The 17793-nt window shown below is 38.7% G+C and overlaps 1 protein-coding gene across 50 annotated transcripts in view; it reads right to left on the bottom strand.

Moving 5' to 3' along the window:
- The window catches only part of EGF (epidermal growth factor), a 101589-nt gene extending 84165 nt beyond the window's left edge, over positions 1–17424 (bottom strand). For 25 of the 50 annotated variants that reach the window (XM_002804174.4, XM_015139033.3, XM_015139038.3 and 22 more), the window contains exon 1: positions 16847–17423. In XM_002804174.4, coding sequence (XP_002804220.4) covers positions 16847–16973 — 127 coding nt within the window. In that variant the 5' untranslated portion in view covers positions 16974–17423. Of the gene's footprint in view, positions 1–517; positions 590–16846 lie in introns of all 50 variants that reach the window. The other 25 variants (XM_078002087.1, XM_078002089.1, XM_078002102.1 and 22 more) reach the window with 3 other exon arrangements.
- Positions 17425–17793: the final 369 nt, after the last annotated feature.

Raw genomic sequence — 17793 nt, 5'->3', positions numbered from 1 at the left:
AGTTCACAAGATGCAGAGAGTGCAAAGGGAGCTTCTGGACCTCAAAAACTTCAGTGACACCATGAGAAAAGAATGTGGCTCTAAACCAATGGACCTACATAAGGAAGGCTGAGGCCTCCTCACACTGCTCCCACAGAAATCCTCTGAGAAGAGTCATTTATTACCACTCCCCAGGGGCTGACTTAAATGACAGCTTGGGTTTTATGAAGTACAGAACGTTTTATTCACTCTGAAAGACTATCTCATCTCCTCTTCAGTTATGCTACTTAAAAGAGCACTGTATTAGTCCGTTTTCACACTGCTATAAAGAAATACCCAAGACTAGGTAACTTACAAAAGAAAGAGGTTTAATTGACTGACAGTTCCACACAGCTGGTGAGGCCTCAGGAAACTTAAAATCATGGCAGAAGGCAAAGTGGAAGCAAGGAACTTCTTCACATGGTGGCAGCAGAGAGAAGAGAGAGCGAAGCAGGGAAGCCCCTTATAAAACCATCAGATATCGTGAGAACTCACTCACTATCACGAGAACGCCACTGGGGAAACTGCCTCCATGATCCAATTGCTTCCCACCAGGTCTCTCCCTCAACACCTGGGGATTACAATTCAAGATGGAATTTGGGTGAGGACACAGAGCCAAACCATATCAAGCACAAATGTACTTTTCACAGCTTTCTTCTCAGTTTATTCATCTATGTCAATATTCAGGTCAAGTGAGAGAGAGAAGCCAGATGATGTAAAAATAATACACCCAGAAGGAAGAGCCAGGCAATTCGAATTTAAGTCTTAATTCCATTTAAAAAAATACTCTGGAACTCATTTTACTTCCCCAAAATTGTGAAAGAAGATTGCCTAGAGTAGTGATAGAAATATGTCATCCAGAGCAGAAAATAGCCCCTCCTACCCCCAACCACATTTACATGTAAACTGAAGAGGCTTACTTCCCAGGTCCTCAGGATATTAATTGAGACTAGCAAGTTCACTGCAACGTGAAACTTGTTTTGTTTTGTTTTGTTTTCAACAGGACTTCTCAGTCTTTAATATGCTATTCCACACTCTAACACTCTAAGAGGGTCGGTGGTGAATTTCATCAGAATAATTATAGTCAACATATTGTGTGTTATCTCTGGCGTAGCATGTTGAATGCATTATTTCATTTAATCGGAGAACACTAGGAGGTAAATGCTCTCAACATCTCTATTTTACAGAAGAATAAAGGAAAGTTTCAAGCAGTTTACTTGTCACAAGTCACAAGGCCAGTAAATAGTGGGGTATGGGTACAAAGCTATGCCTTTCTCATCACAGATCCTAGCTTTTAAAGACCAAGCTATACTGCTTATCTGAATGTACTAGAAATTGTTCAGTGTATTTTAGTTCACTTGTGTCAAGGCACCCACTCCAGGAGACACTGTTCTAGGCATATTCACCATAAGGCTGGATTCCCTACATCCATCTTCCAGAAATTAATTATAAAGCAGGTCCCTTTAAATAGATTCCTATAATTACATCACTGAATAATTTTATACCTACTTCTATAATATATTGCATTTGTAAACAAAAAATAAAATTCTAAGACTCCCAACCAACTGAATAGACCCATCCTCTTAACCAAGGCATTTCAAAGTTAACCTGAAAAACTAGTTCAGGCCATGATGGGAAGTGAGGGTTGGACATGCCTTATTACACCCTCCTCCCTTTGGAATTTAGACACAGCTGACCAGCATTAACATTAAAAGAAAGATCTTAAGATCTTCAAGACAGACTTTTTGTAGCAATAAGACAACCAAATTCCAGCCTGACTCTAGTATAGCATCACATGACAAACAGCAGACCCTGAAAGAAATAAAAATATTTTATCCCAAAATATATTTCTTTGACATGTTTTGAAATGGCCCTGCAAAGCTGTCTCTTGTTGAAAAAAATCTACATTCTGCAGATAATCCCCATTCATTTCTAGGTCTTTCCCCTGATGCATGAGAGAATTAAGTAAGAGTCTGGCACCTTTTTAGATCTTATAAGAGCTCTGAAGCCTGCTACCTGGAGGCTTCATCTGCATAATAAAACCTTGGTCTCCACAACCCCTTATCTTAACCCAGACATTCCTTCCTACTGATTCCAGGTCCTTAGATGATAAGTCTTTTAATTAATTGCCAATCAGAAAATCTTTGAAAAATTTTCTGTGACCTGGAACCTACCCCTACCCTATCCTACTCTTTGAGTTGTCCCGCCTTTCCTAATCAAACCAATGTACACCTTGCATGTATTGATTGAGGTTTATTATTTTGCTTATAGATGTCTAATTGGTCAAACACCCTTTGTTGAAAAAGACTGGACTTCCACCATTAAATTGCTTTAACATCTTTGTTAAATATTAAATGAGTGTACTTGTGTGAGATCGTTTCTGAACTTTCTCTTCTGTTCTATTAATTTATGTGTCTATCTCTTATCCAATACTACAGCTCATTATAACTTTTAAAACTCATAATAATTCAGTTTTGCAGAATAGTGAACCATTATAATGTTCCTATGCTGTAGGTAATCCTTCATCTTAAGTAAGAATGTTTAAACACCCCTCAGCTTTTCAACACAAATTATGCTCAATTTTATTTAAAGTCTACCATTACTAGACTAAAATGAATTTACCAACATTAAAGCATTAGAAAAGTTTTTCCAAATGTTTCACACACACACACACACACACACACACACACACACACACACAGAGAGAGAGAGCAAAATTCAGAAATCACTATCCTGATCTGTCTACTGAGTTTTGCATCCACTTTTGGACATGTCTCTGGTGGACATCTCCAGCTGGGAATGTCCCACAGACACAAAAGTCCCTCTGCATGTTAAAAACTGAGATTACATAACACCTTCTGATGAGTTTGCGTTTACTGAAAAACTTGAATTTAATAAAAAATCAGTTTAAAGATCAATATGTTTTGATATTTGGTTTTTGACAGCTTTTTTAAACAAAAGAAAATTTTCACAATTATATCTATATCAAATGAAATAAATGCATCATTGACTGTATTTACAAAATCACAAAATTTACTTTTTAATTACATCCCTCAATTATTCACCAATTTTGTTGAATTAGACCAGCAAATTTCTATCTTTCTAGATTTTAAATAGTAAATGAAAACTAACCAGAAGTTATTGCATTTTATGTTTTTAACAAGTAGATTTAAAAAGACAAAAACTCTGTATTTGGAAGATTTTTAAAAATAGCTTAGAAAGCCATTTGTAAACGTTTTAAAAGTGCAGACACAAGAATTGTTAATAGGTGACATACTGGCATTGATTCAACAATAAAATCACATAACAATGCAAACATCTCCAACATCTATCTTCAAACTACTCTCTTCCTACACAAATTTCTTATAATTTGTGGTCACTTTCTCACTTGTTAAAATGTCACCTATAACTTGGATAAAGTTTTGTTGCTTTAGTTATTTTTTGGGTAGCATACTACTGACATCTATCTGTAATCACAAAAATAAAAAATTTTTAAAAAGCCAAACATTTTTAAACACTTGTCCTTTTCTTTTTCTTCTTTTAAAGATGGCATCTCACTCTGTTGCCCACGCTGGAGTGTAGTAGCACAATCATAGCTCACTGCAGCCTTGAACTCCTGGGCTCAAGACATCCTCCTGCCTCAGCCTTCCGAAAAGCCAAGACTACAGTCACATACCACCATGCCCAGCTAAGTTTTTAAGTTATTTGTAGACATAGGGTCTCCTATGTTGCCTAGGCTGGTCACAAACTCTGGCCTCAAGCAGTCCTCCTGCTTGTGACATTTGACATTTTGTGACATGTAACATTTGACTATTCTATTAAGTGTTTTGCTTCAAGATACTTTGTGGAAAGTATATAAGACAAATATTTTTATGATTACTCCCCATCCAATACAAAGTATTATAAAGAGACCAGTTACTCTTGTTTTATAGAAATAACTACATGAATGACGTTCCATAATGCTTGATGCAATTCCAGTTTCAACTTTGCCACACCGTCTTGCTGTGAAGGCTGTGGTGTTCTCTGTGATCTCACCAAGAATGCTTTTTGGTTGATTTTCTAGTAAATGCAGTGGATGTACCACTGCTGAATACACTTATACTATTTTTTTCATAGAACATTTTTTGATATATAAAAAAGTCATTTCTGACTTCTGAGAACTTTCACTGAGAAAATTTCTTTTCTGTTGCATTTTCTCCCTTACTCTCTCATATAAAAGAATTATAGTTCTCTGAGTATTTCATTGTTGAGGTAATTATGATAGTGGCTAAGATTACTGGCACTGGAGACAGAGTACTCATGTTGACTCATTATTAGTTCCAATACTATTGGCAGTGTGGCCTTCAGCACATGACTTAACCTCTCCGTGTCTTGGTTTCTTCATCTGCAAAAATAAAATGGGAATAATAATAATACTTATTAAAAAGAACAAGTAAAGTAATTCATGTAAAGTGCTTAGAATCTTGACTGACACATAGTGAATTCTCAGTGAATGTTGGCTATTACTTTCTAGGAAATAACCAAACACTGTGATATATTAGAAACACCTTTACTCTCATTCAACAGTATAATTGCTTAGTACTTAATTCATCACATTTTCATTGATTCTTTCTGTACAGTTTTCAGCAGTATTTATTTACAGAGGAACACATTTTAATTTGTTGTCATGTGGTTTTTCATGTATTATTGTAGCAATATTTTACCACCACAGGAAGCAGGAAGAACAAGTGTTTCAACAATAATATCAGGCTTTTCCTCTTTTGCCGTAATGTAAGAAACCTCAAGGGAGGCTTCTGACTTTTTTCATTAAGCTTAGTAAATAGAGTCGTCTTAACTATCATAACTTTGAACGCAACTGTAAAAATTATAAAAAATCATTTTCAGATTCTGGATACCCATTTTCAAATATCTTGCCTGTCCTGATGGCTTCATGTTACCATTAGCTAACATCTTCCCAGGTACACTTCACAATTTTTATGAGGTTCGTTGCTAATAATAACAATTGTAAATTCATTTATCAGCCTGTCTTCTTGTTAGTTTCTCTTTTTAACTTCTTTTTGGTCAGATCTATGGAGATTTATATTGCTTTCAGCTCTTATGCAGCCAACAAAAAGCTCATCCTAGGAATAAGAGAGGTGTCAAGGCTGCCCTTTCCTCATTATTCTCTTGGTTTGCAATATTAGTGTTGTCTACAATTGTTAGTTTCTTTGTAGGAAGGCATCTGAGCCACTTGTTGAATTTTGTCGGAGTTCGTTTTGATAAAACCAAATAAGAGGATCCATAAGTCGTCAGGTAAACTGCTGACTGAGTTCTGGAGCCCCATTGCCCTGTCAGGGAACACCGTGTATGTGGATGAGTGATGTCTCCACTGTCAGCCCAAGCACCTAGCATCCAATAAACACTTGCTGACTTGATTTGAGTTCATTCATGGATGTAATTTATATAAAAGGAAATTTCATTAATTCAATCCTACTTTCAAATTGCTTTCAACATAAAGAACTAGATATATTAAGAAAGTTTTCCTAAACCAACTTGAAACTATTAATTTTTTCTGGTAGAAAGAACTAATAAAATCATTACATCGATGGACTTTCAACAATCAGTCTCGGGAGGTGTCATGTGCATTGTAAATCTGGCAGAATAAGAGTCTAGGGTCCTGAGCTATATTCTCATAGGACCTGAGAAGCTACTTCATCTGTCTGGATCTCAGCCTCTCATCCATAATAAGAAGCAGTTGGGCTAAATGATCTTGAAGGTCCATTGTAATTTGACATTTATCAATTTAATTCACATTCTGTATGCACTATAGAATTCAATAACTTTCTTGTTTGTGGCACTTTGGCAAGGAGGCTTAAACTTGTGGTAAATTCCTACATAAATATTATTCATCTTAACCTCTACTTTCTGTAAGTCGTTTCATTTTCTGTTTCTTGGAACTTCAAATATGAAATCAATAATGTATCATAGGCCAGGCGCGGTGGCTCACACCTATAATCCCAGCACTTTGGGAGGCCAAGGTGGGTGGATCTCTTGGGCCCAGGAGTTCAAGACCAGCCTGGGCAATATGGCAAAATCCTGTCTCTACTAAAAATACAGAAATTAGTTGGGTGTGCTGGCGTGCACCTGTAGTTCCAGCTACTCAGGAAGTTGATCACCTGAGCTCAGGAAATCAAGGCTGCAGTGTGCCTTGACTGTGCCATTGCCCGCCAGCCTGGGTGACAAGAGTGAGACTCTGTTTCAAAAAAGTAATAATAATAATTTTAAAATGTGTCATAATGAGTCCTACTAAATGAAGTAAAACAATAACTTAAAACGAATAACTTCCCCCTAAGTGATACTAAACACTCAATATTCTGCAGGAATTCTAAAAGTTAATCTACTGATTAAATCTATAAAAATTTTATTGGAGGTACAAAATTTGGTGTAAGTCTCATTTATGCTGAACACAATTATCTTCTCTCTTTTTCAATCAGCTTTAAATTTAGTTTCTCAAATTGCAAGGATAAACACATAAGTATTTGCCTATAGATATTACATCCTGAGTGTTCTAGACAAACATAAAAATGAGGTAAAATTAAGAAGCGTTGGCATATTGATATTTCCTGAGTCCAATTTCATTGTTCTCATTAATCCTACCCTGGTCATTAAGTTCTGGGCCCTACCTATATACATATATACCTATAGGTACAGCTATATAAATATACAGAAAAATATTTTATATAATTTTCTTGAAGACATATGTAACAAATAGCAAGATTAACTATTTAAAAAATAATTAGTGGGGAATTTGTGTCATATGTTAGGATAATAAAAAGGATAATTTTTTTTAAATCACAAAGAGCCTGCTGGTTAAGATGATTTTTAGGACTTAGCTCATCCCAGGAAACCAATTTTAGACTTCTGTAAGCATTGCTGAAAATTTGAAGAAACAGCTATTAGAAAAATTATAGAAGGCAAAGATGTTTCTAATATGTCTCATTTATGGTTTTTGGTAGAGAGTAATAGCCAATATTTGCTGATAACTCACTATGTGTCAGCTAAGATTCTAAGCACTTTACATGAATTAATCCATTTAGCACTCATATCAATCTAAGAGGTAGGTATTAACAGCTTGTATCAGCTCTAGAATTAGACCCTATCAATTTCAAAAGCTGAGGCCTAACATGATATGCCAGACATAGGGCATTGACCAAAAATGAGAGAACTTCTTCATGCAAAGTATGGCAACAAGCACTAGAACCATCTGCCCAAAACTGCTCCATTTTTGCCTGTGTGACAAGATCAACCCACTGTATAAAGAACCAACCAGAATTCACTCTGCTTAAAATGTATCCTTTGTTTCAAAATGGCACTGCATCTCTTGGAAGTAATAAATCCGGTAACTTCATATGTGTCAACATAACTCAGGTTAATGAGGATGTCATGTACTATGTGCTTCTATTAGCTCCTGTCTCAGAAGACAACATGTCAGTATTGAAAGACAGTCACTTATCCTCTTGTAGGTGTCCATGATTAGGTGCTTTTTAATGGATTGAAATCCTAGATGATCATTTTTCTTCAAATACCTCAGTTTTTCCCACTTACATGAAATCTTTGCCATGATTCATTAGAATAACCAGGAGAGATAAAAGTTCCAGTAGGTTTTTCAAATTTGTCTTCCAAAAAATAATAAGCCTTTTGATCCACTTAAAGCATTGAACATTCTATACAATGTTGCTTGAATCTAAAAGATGTAGTGGGTAAATTAACATTAATGACAATAACCTTTGCAATTTCCCTGCACACCAAGGAGAGGTTAATTTCCTGTGTGTTGAAAATCTTACAGCAAACAGAATAATTATGCGCTTCAGAGGAAGAGAGAAAAACACCAGACGACCCTTGGTAGCTTCAACCCTTTGGCATGTTTTTAAACCTCATAAGGGAAGTACTGGGCTGGTAGTGCAGAGGATTGGTGTCAACCAGCATGTATTATGACAAAAAATGTTGTTTGACTAATCTGCCTTTGACCTGTTTATACAAGAATGGTATATATGAAAAAGAAAGATCCTTTTTCAAGCTTTTAAAATTTTAACCAAAAAAGTGTTGGAATGAATAAAATAAAACACTGTCAACTGATACACGATGTGCTGAAGAACAAGGCAGCTGTCATGATGCTGTTGTGACTACCTGTATCCTAGCAACCACCTACCCACAGAAAGAACAACCTCATGGATGTAATCCCCTTACTACACACAAAGCTGGTCCATAGAACTCTGGAAAGCTAGTCTGAATGGAGGAAGGAGGCAGTGCTTTTCTCTGAAAGGACTCTTACATCACTGGGAAGAAGCTTTGCAAATAAATCAGGGCCTACCATGAATCACTGTCACAGCAGTTGGCTGGCTCTCAAATACCTTCACACACACACACAAATTCCAGTGTACTGAATGTCCTGGGAAATACTTGGGAAACCCAGACACTGAGAGGCATTAGTATTTTTGGCCAACTTGGGAGAATCAGAAAATCAAGTCAGAATGAAAAAAAAAAAAAAACAAAAAAAAAACAGATGCTCACACCAATTCAGATTCCAGACTTAGCAAGGAGGTCAACAGGTGATGAGAGTAGGAGTTTCTGCCTTGTATTTGGCTAAAACAACTGAAGTTTCTATACATTTGCTAATTCCCAGAATTGAGAAGAAAGCTCTGGAAGATACTGTTAAGAAATAGAACATCTCCTAAAGAAACACATGTTGACAAGCATTATTCCACAATTGCCTTTGGAAGTTATTAACTTTGGCCATATAAAACAAAAGAGTAAAGCATTTTCAGAGATAGTAAGATCTTCCAAGAAGTGTAAAGATCCCTTCTGTTCAGTGTAATTTTTTCATCTTCTACACCTGGCAATAATAGTATTTATCCTTCCACTCCTGACTCTCAGTCATCTTGTCTTGAGCCCCAGCAAACAGGACAGCTGGAAAGGGCCTGGGATGGCCGTGTGCACAGCCACCTCAGTGGTAATAAAGAATCTCTACAAAGTTAATCTATGTTCTTAGTTCACCTAATATCTAGGCAATACTTCCTTCATGGTGAAAAATATTAGCATTCTGGAGGACAGTACTGGCCTGTAGGCAAGAAGTAAATAGACAGTGGGGACAATTACATTCCAATGGTCAGGATGTCTGTTGTTGCTGTTGTTGTTTCTGGTTCTTTCTTAAAGTTAATTCTAATTCTAACATGAGAACCTATAACATAACAAGACTAACATTTTGTTTACTAGCTCTAGGATGGCCCAAATTTGGAGTAATAATTAAACTAAGCACTAAACTGCTTCCTGGAATTTAAAATTTCTTGAAAAAGATTTAGGAATCCTTTAAAAGAACACGATTACTTTCTTTAAAACTGACCTAGACTTTTCTGAGAGATTCCAGGGCCTGCCTCTCTCATCCTCACCCCATCAAGTACTCTCCTCTGTTCTCCTCGATCTCTGGCCACAACAATCAGAGAAAGTGATTTCTTTCTTAAAAACTGACCATTTTGAAAACGCTCTCCAATGCAGTCATTTCCAGCTATTGAGGATAGTTATTGAGTCTTTAATGGTTTTGTTCACAATAAGTTAATAAGTTTACAAAAACTACTTCTGTACAATAATTGCTAAAATAGCTTAGATCAGGCAATTTACATTGGAAAGTTGCTAGGTTCTCCTAGTTTCCTCTATTGTAACCAAAGTGAGGAAAAGTTTAAGGACCTCGAACAGATTTTAGAAGACTTATTTTCCAGGTAAGAAATCTTTGCTACCTTTCATCTGAGGTTCAATGTTTGACTTTTTAACTCTGTATGGATTAAAAAACAACTTATAAATTGATCTATATGAATTTGTTAAATGAAACCTACACGTCAATGGTAAAAATAAAAGACATTGTACTGATTCACAAGCCAAACTATTTGATGCTCCCAATAGCAGACCACTGACTGACTAGGGAATATTCTGAGCATACTTCTCTATTCACAGATATGTATACTTTACACTTGACCTGACCAGTCAATAACTACTAAATAAGGACACATTTCTTTTTTGTAGTCAAATTTTTTGGACCGTGCCACCACAAGCAAATGGCTGGAAATTAGCCTCGTTTAAAATCTTCCCACCCTAGACCTTTCTGAGAGATTCTGGGGCCTGCCTCTCTTATCCTCACCCCATCGAGAGCTCTCCTCTGATCTCCTTGATCTCTGGCCACACCAATGTGAGGCCACAGTGCTCCTGGAAGTAGGTCCCCCCACCTGTCACTCATGTACCATGTCACCTGAGCACAAGTGAGATCAATCTCTAACTTTTAACGAAGTCCTCTTTAAGGATTGTGGATAATGGAGGAGGACAACCTATAGTATAACTCACAATCGCTGGCCATGACCAGACCTGTTAAAGTCTCTTTTCAAGTCGGTGCCCTGCCTTACTTATGACTTGTGTCCACCAAGCCAAAGTAAGGGCACTCCCCAGACCCGAAGTGCTGTAGTCCCTTCCCAGGCTCAGAATACAGGACACAGAGAGATACAGACAGAGGGAGACATGAAAGAGAGAGAGAGAGAGAGAGGCAGAGAGAGAGAGAGAGAGAGAGAGAGAGAGAAGCATGCATTCCATTCCTAATACCTGGGACTGCCTATGAGAACTTTCACTTCTGTCTCAAAATTAACATTTCCCATTGTAGAAGGAAAAGGAAAATGATTACTTTGAAACCAGGAGCCAGAAATTCTCAAATGAGTACACAACTGTTTTTGTTTAGCAAAACACATCGGTGCACTATTTAATAGTTTTTTAAAGTTATTTTCTTTTAAAAAGGCAGGTCTAGGATATGATCAGAAAAGCAAATTTGGAGGAAGAAGAAATCTAAAATGTTCTGCAGAGGATGTGGATGGTCTGAAGTAGATTAGGGAGGCCCAGGAAAGGGGCCAAGGTGCAGGTCGGTATCACTGAGGGAGAAAGAGGATTTGGCTCATGTGGTAGAAGACTAAGGCCCAGGAAAAAGAGATGTCCGGCAAGTCCCTTCCACAGACGACATTGTGTCACTTTTAGGAACAGGAATGAAAAATGTTTTGCTTTGTTGTCGGAAGTGCTGGGATGTAAGCAGCCCCCGCCCCTGCCCCTGCCTCAACCCCTGCAACAGCAAACCTTCAGGTAAAGTCTGTCCCCTCACAGCTCATAACAACTTTGTTTCCTCATTCTTTCAAGAAGTAAGTGAGACAGGGTGGTGGCTGGTGGGAGGTGGTGAAGGGTGGGAAAGGGACAGTACATGAGGGCAGCGAGACCCACAGTAGATGAATCATTCAGTAGGAGGCCCAGAAGGGACACAGAGCCTTGCCTTCCTCATCACAGTCCCCACCTCCAGCATCTTCCAAGACAGAAGAGAGAGACACTAGGTTTCCCGGAACATAGGATGGAGGTGCAGGCCACTTTAATTTAAATAGATGCTGAGCCCAGCAAGCCACAGGACTTGGCATTTCTCAGACTCCAGGCCCCACTCAGGAACATCATCTAGCCTTCTGCTCCTTCTGGAAGAATCTCAGCACAACCACATGCATTTCTCCTTCACCATTATACACTCTGAGAAAAGTGATTTGCTATGAATAACCCACCTTTACTTGAAATTAAAAAAAAAAACAAAAAACAAAAAAACCTAGTAATCAAGAGAAAGGAACAGAGCTTATAGTGAAGAAAAGGTAAATGTTTATTCTACCATTTCACTTCTTTTCTCAAACTGTCTTCCAAGGAGGGTGTATATCACATAGAGGCTATGTAAGATGGTTTGCTATTGTGTGGAAAGAAAATATTAGATATATTATTTGTTGCATAATGTTCATTATATACACATGTTCATGTGTACAGTGTACATATTACATGTATGTAATTGATAAATAAATGTGTTTATTAGAAGCATATGCTTACATTTAAATTATTTTACTGATGGAACAGAGTCTGGAGACTACTGATTTAATAAACCAACTGAGACCAGGCGTGGTAGCTCATGCCTGTAATCCCAGCACTTTGGGAGGCCAAGGCGGGTGGATCACTTGAGGTCAGGAGTTCGAGACCAGTCTGGCCAACATGATGAAACCCGTCTCTACTAAAATTACAAAAATTAGCAAGTGTGGTGGCACATGCCTGTAATCCCAACTACTCAGGAGGCTGAGGCAGGAGAATTGCTTGAACTTGGGAGGCGGAGGTTGCAGTGAGCCAAGATCATGCCACTGTACTCCAGCCTGGGTGACAGAGCAAAATCCATCTCAAAAAATAAAAATAAAAACCAACTGATCACATGGGATCAATAGAAGCCCAGACCTCACCATCACACAATATCCCCTTGTAACAAACCTCCACATGTACCCCTGAATCTAAAGTAAAAATTGAAATTAAAAAAAAAAAAAACAAACTAAAAGCTAAAAAACCGGCCGGGCGCGGTGGCTCAAGGGCCGGGCGCGGTGGCTCAAGCCTGTAATCCCAGCACTTTGGGAGGCCGAGAAGGGCGGATCACGAGGTCAGGAGATCGAGAGACGATCCCGGCTAACACGGTGAAACCCCGTCTCTACTAAAAAAATACAAAAAAAAAAAAATAGCCGGGCGAGGTGGCGGGCGCCTGTAGTCCCAGCTACTCGGGAGGCTGAGGCAGGAGAATGGCGTAAACCCGGGAGGCGGAGCTTGCAGTGAGCTGAGATCCGGCCACTGCACTCCAGCCTGGGTGACAGAGCAAGACTCCGTCTCAAAAAAAAAAAAAAAAAAAAAAAAAAAGCTAAAAAACCTCCAGCCAATCATACTACATACAACTAATCCATTGAAATGGATTTTCATAAAGGCAGATTTGTAAATTATAAAGTAAAGTTTTTAATTTACTTGAGCCAAATTATTAGTCTGTTTACTTTTGATGGAAACAATCAATTACTTGCTCTACCCTGAACACAAGCAACTTCTAAATTGAATGTCAAATATTTGGACAAGCTCAAATTAGCCCCAAAATGTAAATTCACTGAGAAAACTAATTTACCATTTTTATATGCTTTTAATAACTTTAAAAATTCTCAAGGGAAGGGTTCCACACATGGGCAAAAATATGCAAAAAATTGAAATAATCACCGTCACTTTCAAGTGGCTTGTTTTTGCTGCTGTTAAAGTAAGATTATTACCAGTAAGAAACCTAACAAACAGACTTAATTTGCAATGAAATTTTTTATCAGTTGGTATAAGAAAAAGACAAACACCAGAGCCACAGTTCCACAAAGTTACTTACTCAAATCAAGTTGATATGTTTTTGTATTTTGAATAAACATTTCTTCTGATTACAAAAATATGAGTTATGTATTTTGAAATTATTTTGACTATAATTTTTAATGTTGTAGAACTATTATTGGGTTTTTCAATATGACATTTTGTCAAGTATAAAAAATGTTCAATGATTATAGATGAAACCAAGCCACATTTAGAAAATACTATTACCTTCATAAAAATAATTTTTAAAACAATAAAAACATTAATAGAATCTCAGGTTTAACGAGTGTTTATTATACGCCAAGCTCTGTTTTGTGCACTTTACACATATTAACTCAGTGGTTCTAACCCAGGCTGTTGGTTAGAATCACCAAGAGAACATTAAAAAAAAAAAAAAAAAATTGAGGCCTAGATTCCACTCCCAGAAGAGACTCTGATCCAGACTGCCTGGGGTGGCCACCCAGACATTCGTGATTCTAATGTGCAGCCAGCATTGAAAATGAATACATTAACGCAATAGTGACAAGAGTCCTCGGAAGAGGGTACAATTATCTTCATTTTAAGGTAAGGAAAACGGGACACAGTTCACAAGCAGCAGAAATGGGATTTGAACCCAGGCAAGCAATCTGTCTCCAAAATTTATGCTGTTTACCAGTAAGCTCTACTACCTCTCCATGACCAAACACCATTGAATATTTGGAGGATAGTTTCACTGCCTTTAGAAGAGGAAAAAAAAAAAAAAAATTCGCATAACCCTGGCTGAAAAAACAAACAAGCTCGTGGTCTCAGAATTACTCTGGTTTGCACATGACTGGGACGCTGACCAAGCCTTAGCCGGTACTGAAATCAGTAATTTCACTGTTTACTACTAAAAGTGATCTACCCAGTTGGCTAACTTAGTGCCACCCCAGGATCCCTCCTGCAGCTGGGAGGCTGTACTTCTTCCTTACCCTTTATTTACCAAAAAAAGTTCATCTAAGTAATGCAGGTACAGATGCCAAACAGGAACAGTTTCTTTTTGAACTGTTATTTGTCCTCCAGGGTAAATGGCCTTGAAAGTTCAGAAGCCACTTGCCAGCAGTTTTCTTTCCTGCTCTCCTCACCTGCTGCAGCTCAAGTAGAAGCTAACAGAAGACTCAGTTAATTTGTTAAAAAGGAGGGAGAGGGAGGGGAATAGAAAGAAACCTAACTGTGTTGCTGTCACTTGGTTTATCTGGCTAGCAGTCACATGAGTAACAATCCTGCCTAAGTTTACCTGAATACTGTTAGACCATAAAGCATTCTTCCTGCTGGGCCAGGTGGCTGCAGAGGTGATTTATCTCCATGCCAAGGGAAAGAAATAAGGCAAGTAGAATTTAAATGAGGGAAAATAGATGATGGCACCGTATCTGTTTAGAGAGGGGAAAGAAATACTATCCTCTGAAATGCACACAGCGACAGAGGGTGACCCAGGCAGTTATCAGCTAACATGAGACCAGGAGCGTAAAGTACAGGATTTAAACCAGTGACTTGCAAGAAATGGGGAAGCAGAGAGTCAGGGAGTCCCAAAGTGCTATCCACACATTCCACACTCCATGGATCTGTGCCGTGTCACTGCACTATTCAAACACGGCATCTCATCGTATGACTTGATCAAAGAGATCTAGCCAAGACATGGAGCCCAAGAGGACATTTATTGAGCACACTCGGCTAAGCACCTTGCTTTGGTACATGCTTGGTTATCTCATGTGATTCCCCACAGAAAGTCCTAAAAGCAGTGGGCGAGGGTATTATTTCCCAGAGATATTCTAAGGTAACTCAGTTATTACGTTAGTGGCATGGATATGAAATGAGGCTTGTTTGTTTCTAAAATCTGTGGTTCCTTCCACTCTGTGACACAGTCTCCCCAACTCATTGTTTCTATCCTGGGTTTCATGTTTATTGGGTACAACCCACCTCAATGACGGCACTTCTGAGCCACCAGAGGCGGCAAGGAAAACAAGGCATAGACTTGCTTGCCAGCAGAAATCAGGCTATTCTGAGATCCTAGAGCCATCCATAAAAGCTCATTTTTGTAATTTCTTGGGTTCTGCTTCAGCAACCTGGGTTCTTTCCTAGCTTCTGGCTGCCTGAGAGATTGGCCCAACCATCACCCCTCACAACCCATGCAAATAACAGTGCCCAACTCTAGATATTTGCCAACTACTCCACAGAAAATTCTCCCACCCTAAAGAGAGTCCAGTCCATTTGACATAACTGAATACAAAAGTTTTACTTCTGCCTCCAACAGCTGAGTCTAAGGTTCATGGGGACATTTTTGTCATGTGTCACCCTCTTTTTGTTGCTGTTCTCTAAGACTATGTCATTAACAGATCAGAGAAAGATGCCTCATTCATACACGAGAATTTGCTGAGTACACACTATGGAAGCAGAAATGTCCTAGGTGCTGGGAACATAGAGATCACTAGGATTAAGCATTTCTTTCAAATACCCTAGAGTTCTGCTCACCTGTTATAAGGAGTGCTGCCTGAGTACAGAGTCCAGAGATTCTAAGCAAAAGCACCTGATTTCCTCACTGGGAACTTCCTTAATGGGAGAGCCAGGACAGCAGCCTAGCTTTGGCAGTTTGGCTCTGTTTTGCTCTCTTTATTCAAACTATTGTCTATTGCATACTGTCTTCCAGAAGTGTCTCTTCTGGAAACTGTACTGTGTTTCCCCCCTCGATCTACCTCTTTTTAAAAGCCAGACCCAATCTCAAAAGGGCAAGCTGATAAAAATGGAATGTCGGGGCAGCTCATTACCCTCTCATCAATGGAGGCAGCTGCCTTGTCTGAGCAGCAGGTTGGAGACCCACCCAAGGATTAAATAAATGAATTAACAGTTAGAGGGAGAATTTTTTCAGGCAATATCCTTTGGCAGGATTGTAATTCACATTCAGTCAAGCTCCCATTTCCCCTTGGTGAAAATTCCATTTAATATGAGAGGACAGCGTGGCTTATTTACCCACTGTCATATTTGGCAGTTCTCAAAGTTGCACTGCACCTGTTACAAAAACTCCGGAGTCGTGTCAGAGCCTCAGAAACAGTGAGAGTGGAGAGAAAGTGAAGGAGGTTGAAATTGAAACTTAGGTTAATTTTCACAATTACCTTTGTTCACAGTTCCCTTCCCATTTTTCACTAATTTTTAGCAACTTCTGAATTCTTACACTGTTATCAGAAGGAAGAATTTTTTTTCTTTGTGGCTTAAGAGTTCCAAACAGACAAACAGAAAATCAACCATCTGTTTCCCTAATTTCCAATATAAAGCCAATCAGCTAGGTGTTACTTACTCCTCTTGTCAGAATAAAAGCTGAAGCTTCCATGAAATGTTCTGCTAGTTTAAAATGAGGCATATTCACTTACATATAGAAGTACAGTTTGAGAGTTTTTAATTTTGATATTTGGTAGCAGAGTAGCTCTAATGGCCAGTAAGAAAATAAACATGCATCAGAAAACAAAAATGAAGCAACTATACACACCCAAAGACAAACTTTTTAAAATGCCCAAGTATACCAGCTTGAACCAACAGGGATGTAGGGGCAGTTTCCCAGAGACCTGGAGCTCCTTTTCATTGCAGTACTTACCCACACGAGTAGAATTCCCATGTCCTGCAGGAGTACCTTCAGGACAGCTCCAGTGCTGTGGTGCTGAGAGACTAACACAACTAAATTTTAAAACTACTGGCAACAGAATGATAAGAGGGAGCAGCATAATCCTGATGGGTTTGAACTTTCAAAAGAAAACAGCTTGACTTTGCTGGAACATGGACCGGGCAAGGTGAGTATGTCTGACTCCAGATGCAGCTGCCTGAGTGGGGCCTCAGCCCTGGTGCATCTTTTACTCTCCCGTTGTGTTGTTGCCCTCCAAGCTCTTTCTTCAACTGAGAGACCTTCCAAATGCAGCCTGCCACGGGAAGCCACAGGAAAGATTTCTTTATCTATGTTTCTTTGGAAGCCAGTAAGAAATACCTGACACGCTTATGACAAATTTCACAGAGTTTAACAGCCCTGCTCTGGCTGACTTCACTCTGACAGACAGAGCAAGGCAAAGGCTTAGAGAGGAAAAAGAAAGAAAGAACTGATGGAAAGTTCCAGCCACAACCGTTGGATGGGGCTGAAAGAAGAAATATGGAGATACCAACACGGTTTCTCTTTTTGAAAAGTGGGATGACTCAGCTTTGCTTTTTAAAGCTCTTCAGGCTCCACCTCCTTTCCTTTAATGACACTTGAGTGAGCCTCTGTTTGCAAATGAGAATGTGGGCAATTCCTCCACAGAGGAAAGCAGGGATGGCTGCCAAAGAGGAGATAACTTGCTACTCACCATAAATATCCTGGGCAGAACTGGGAGAGAGGAGTTAGGGGACTGTTGAGATGCTCATGGTGAATGGCGGGAACTGCTAAATATTGGTTATGTTTTAATGTCTTGAAAGATGGAGACAAAATTAAACCATGCAGTATAAATCAATGATGAGCAGCACTGCTGATAGTTTGGACTGATAATAATTGATCCTTCACCTGAGCAATAGTAAAGA

Source organism: Macaca mulatta, chromosome 5 (genome assembly GCF_049350105.2).
Source record: "Macaca mulatta isolate MMU2019108-1 chromosome 5, T2T-MMU8v2.0, whole genome shotgun sequence".
Taxonomy (NCBI): domain Eukaryota; kingdom Metazoa; phylum Chordata; class Mammalia; order Primates; family Cercopithecidae; genus Macaca; species Macaca mulatta.
This window is presented reverse-complemented; position numbering and strand designations above follow the sequence as displayed.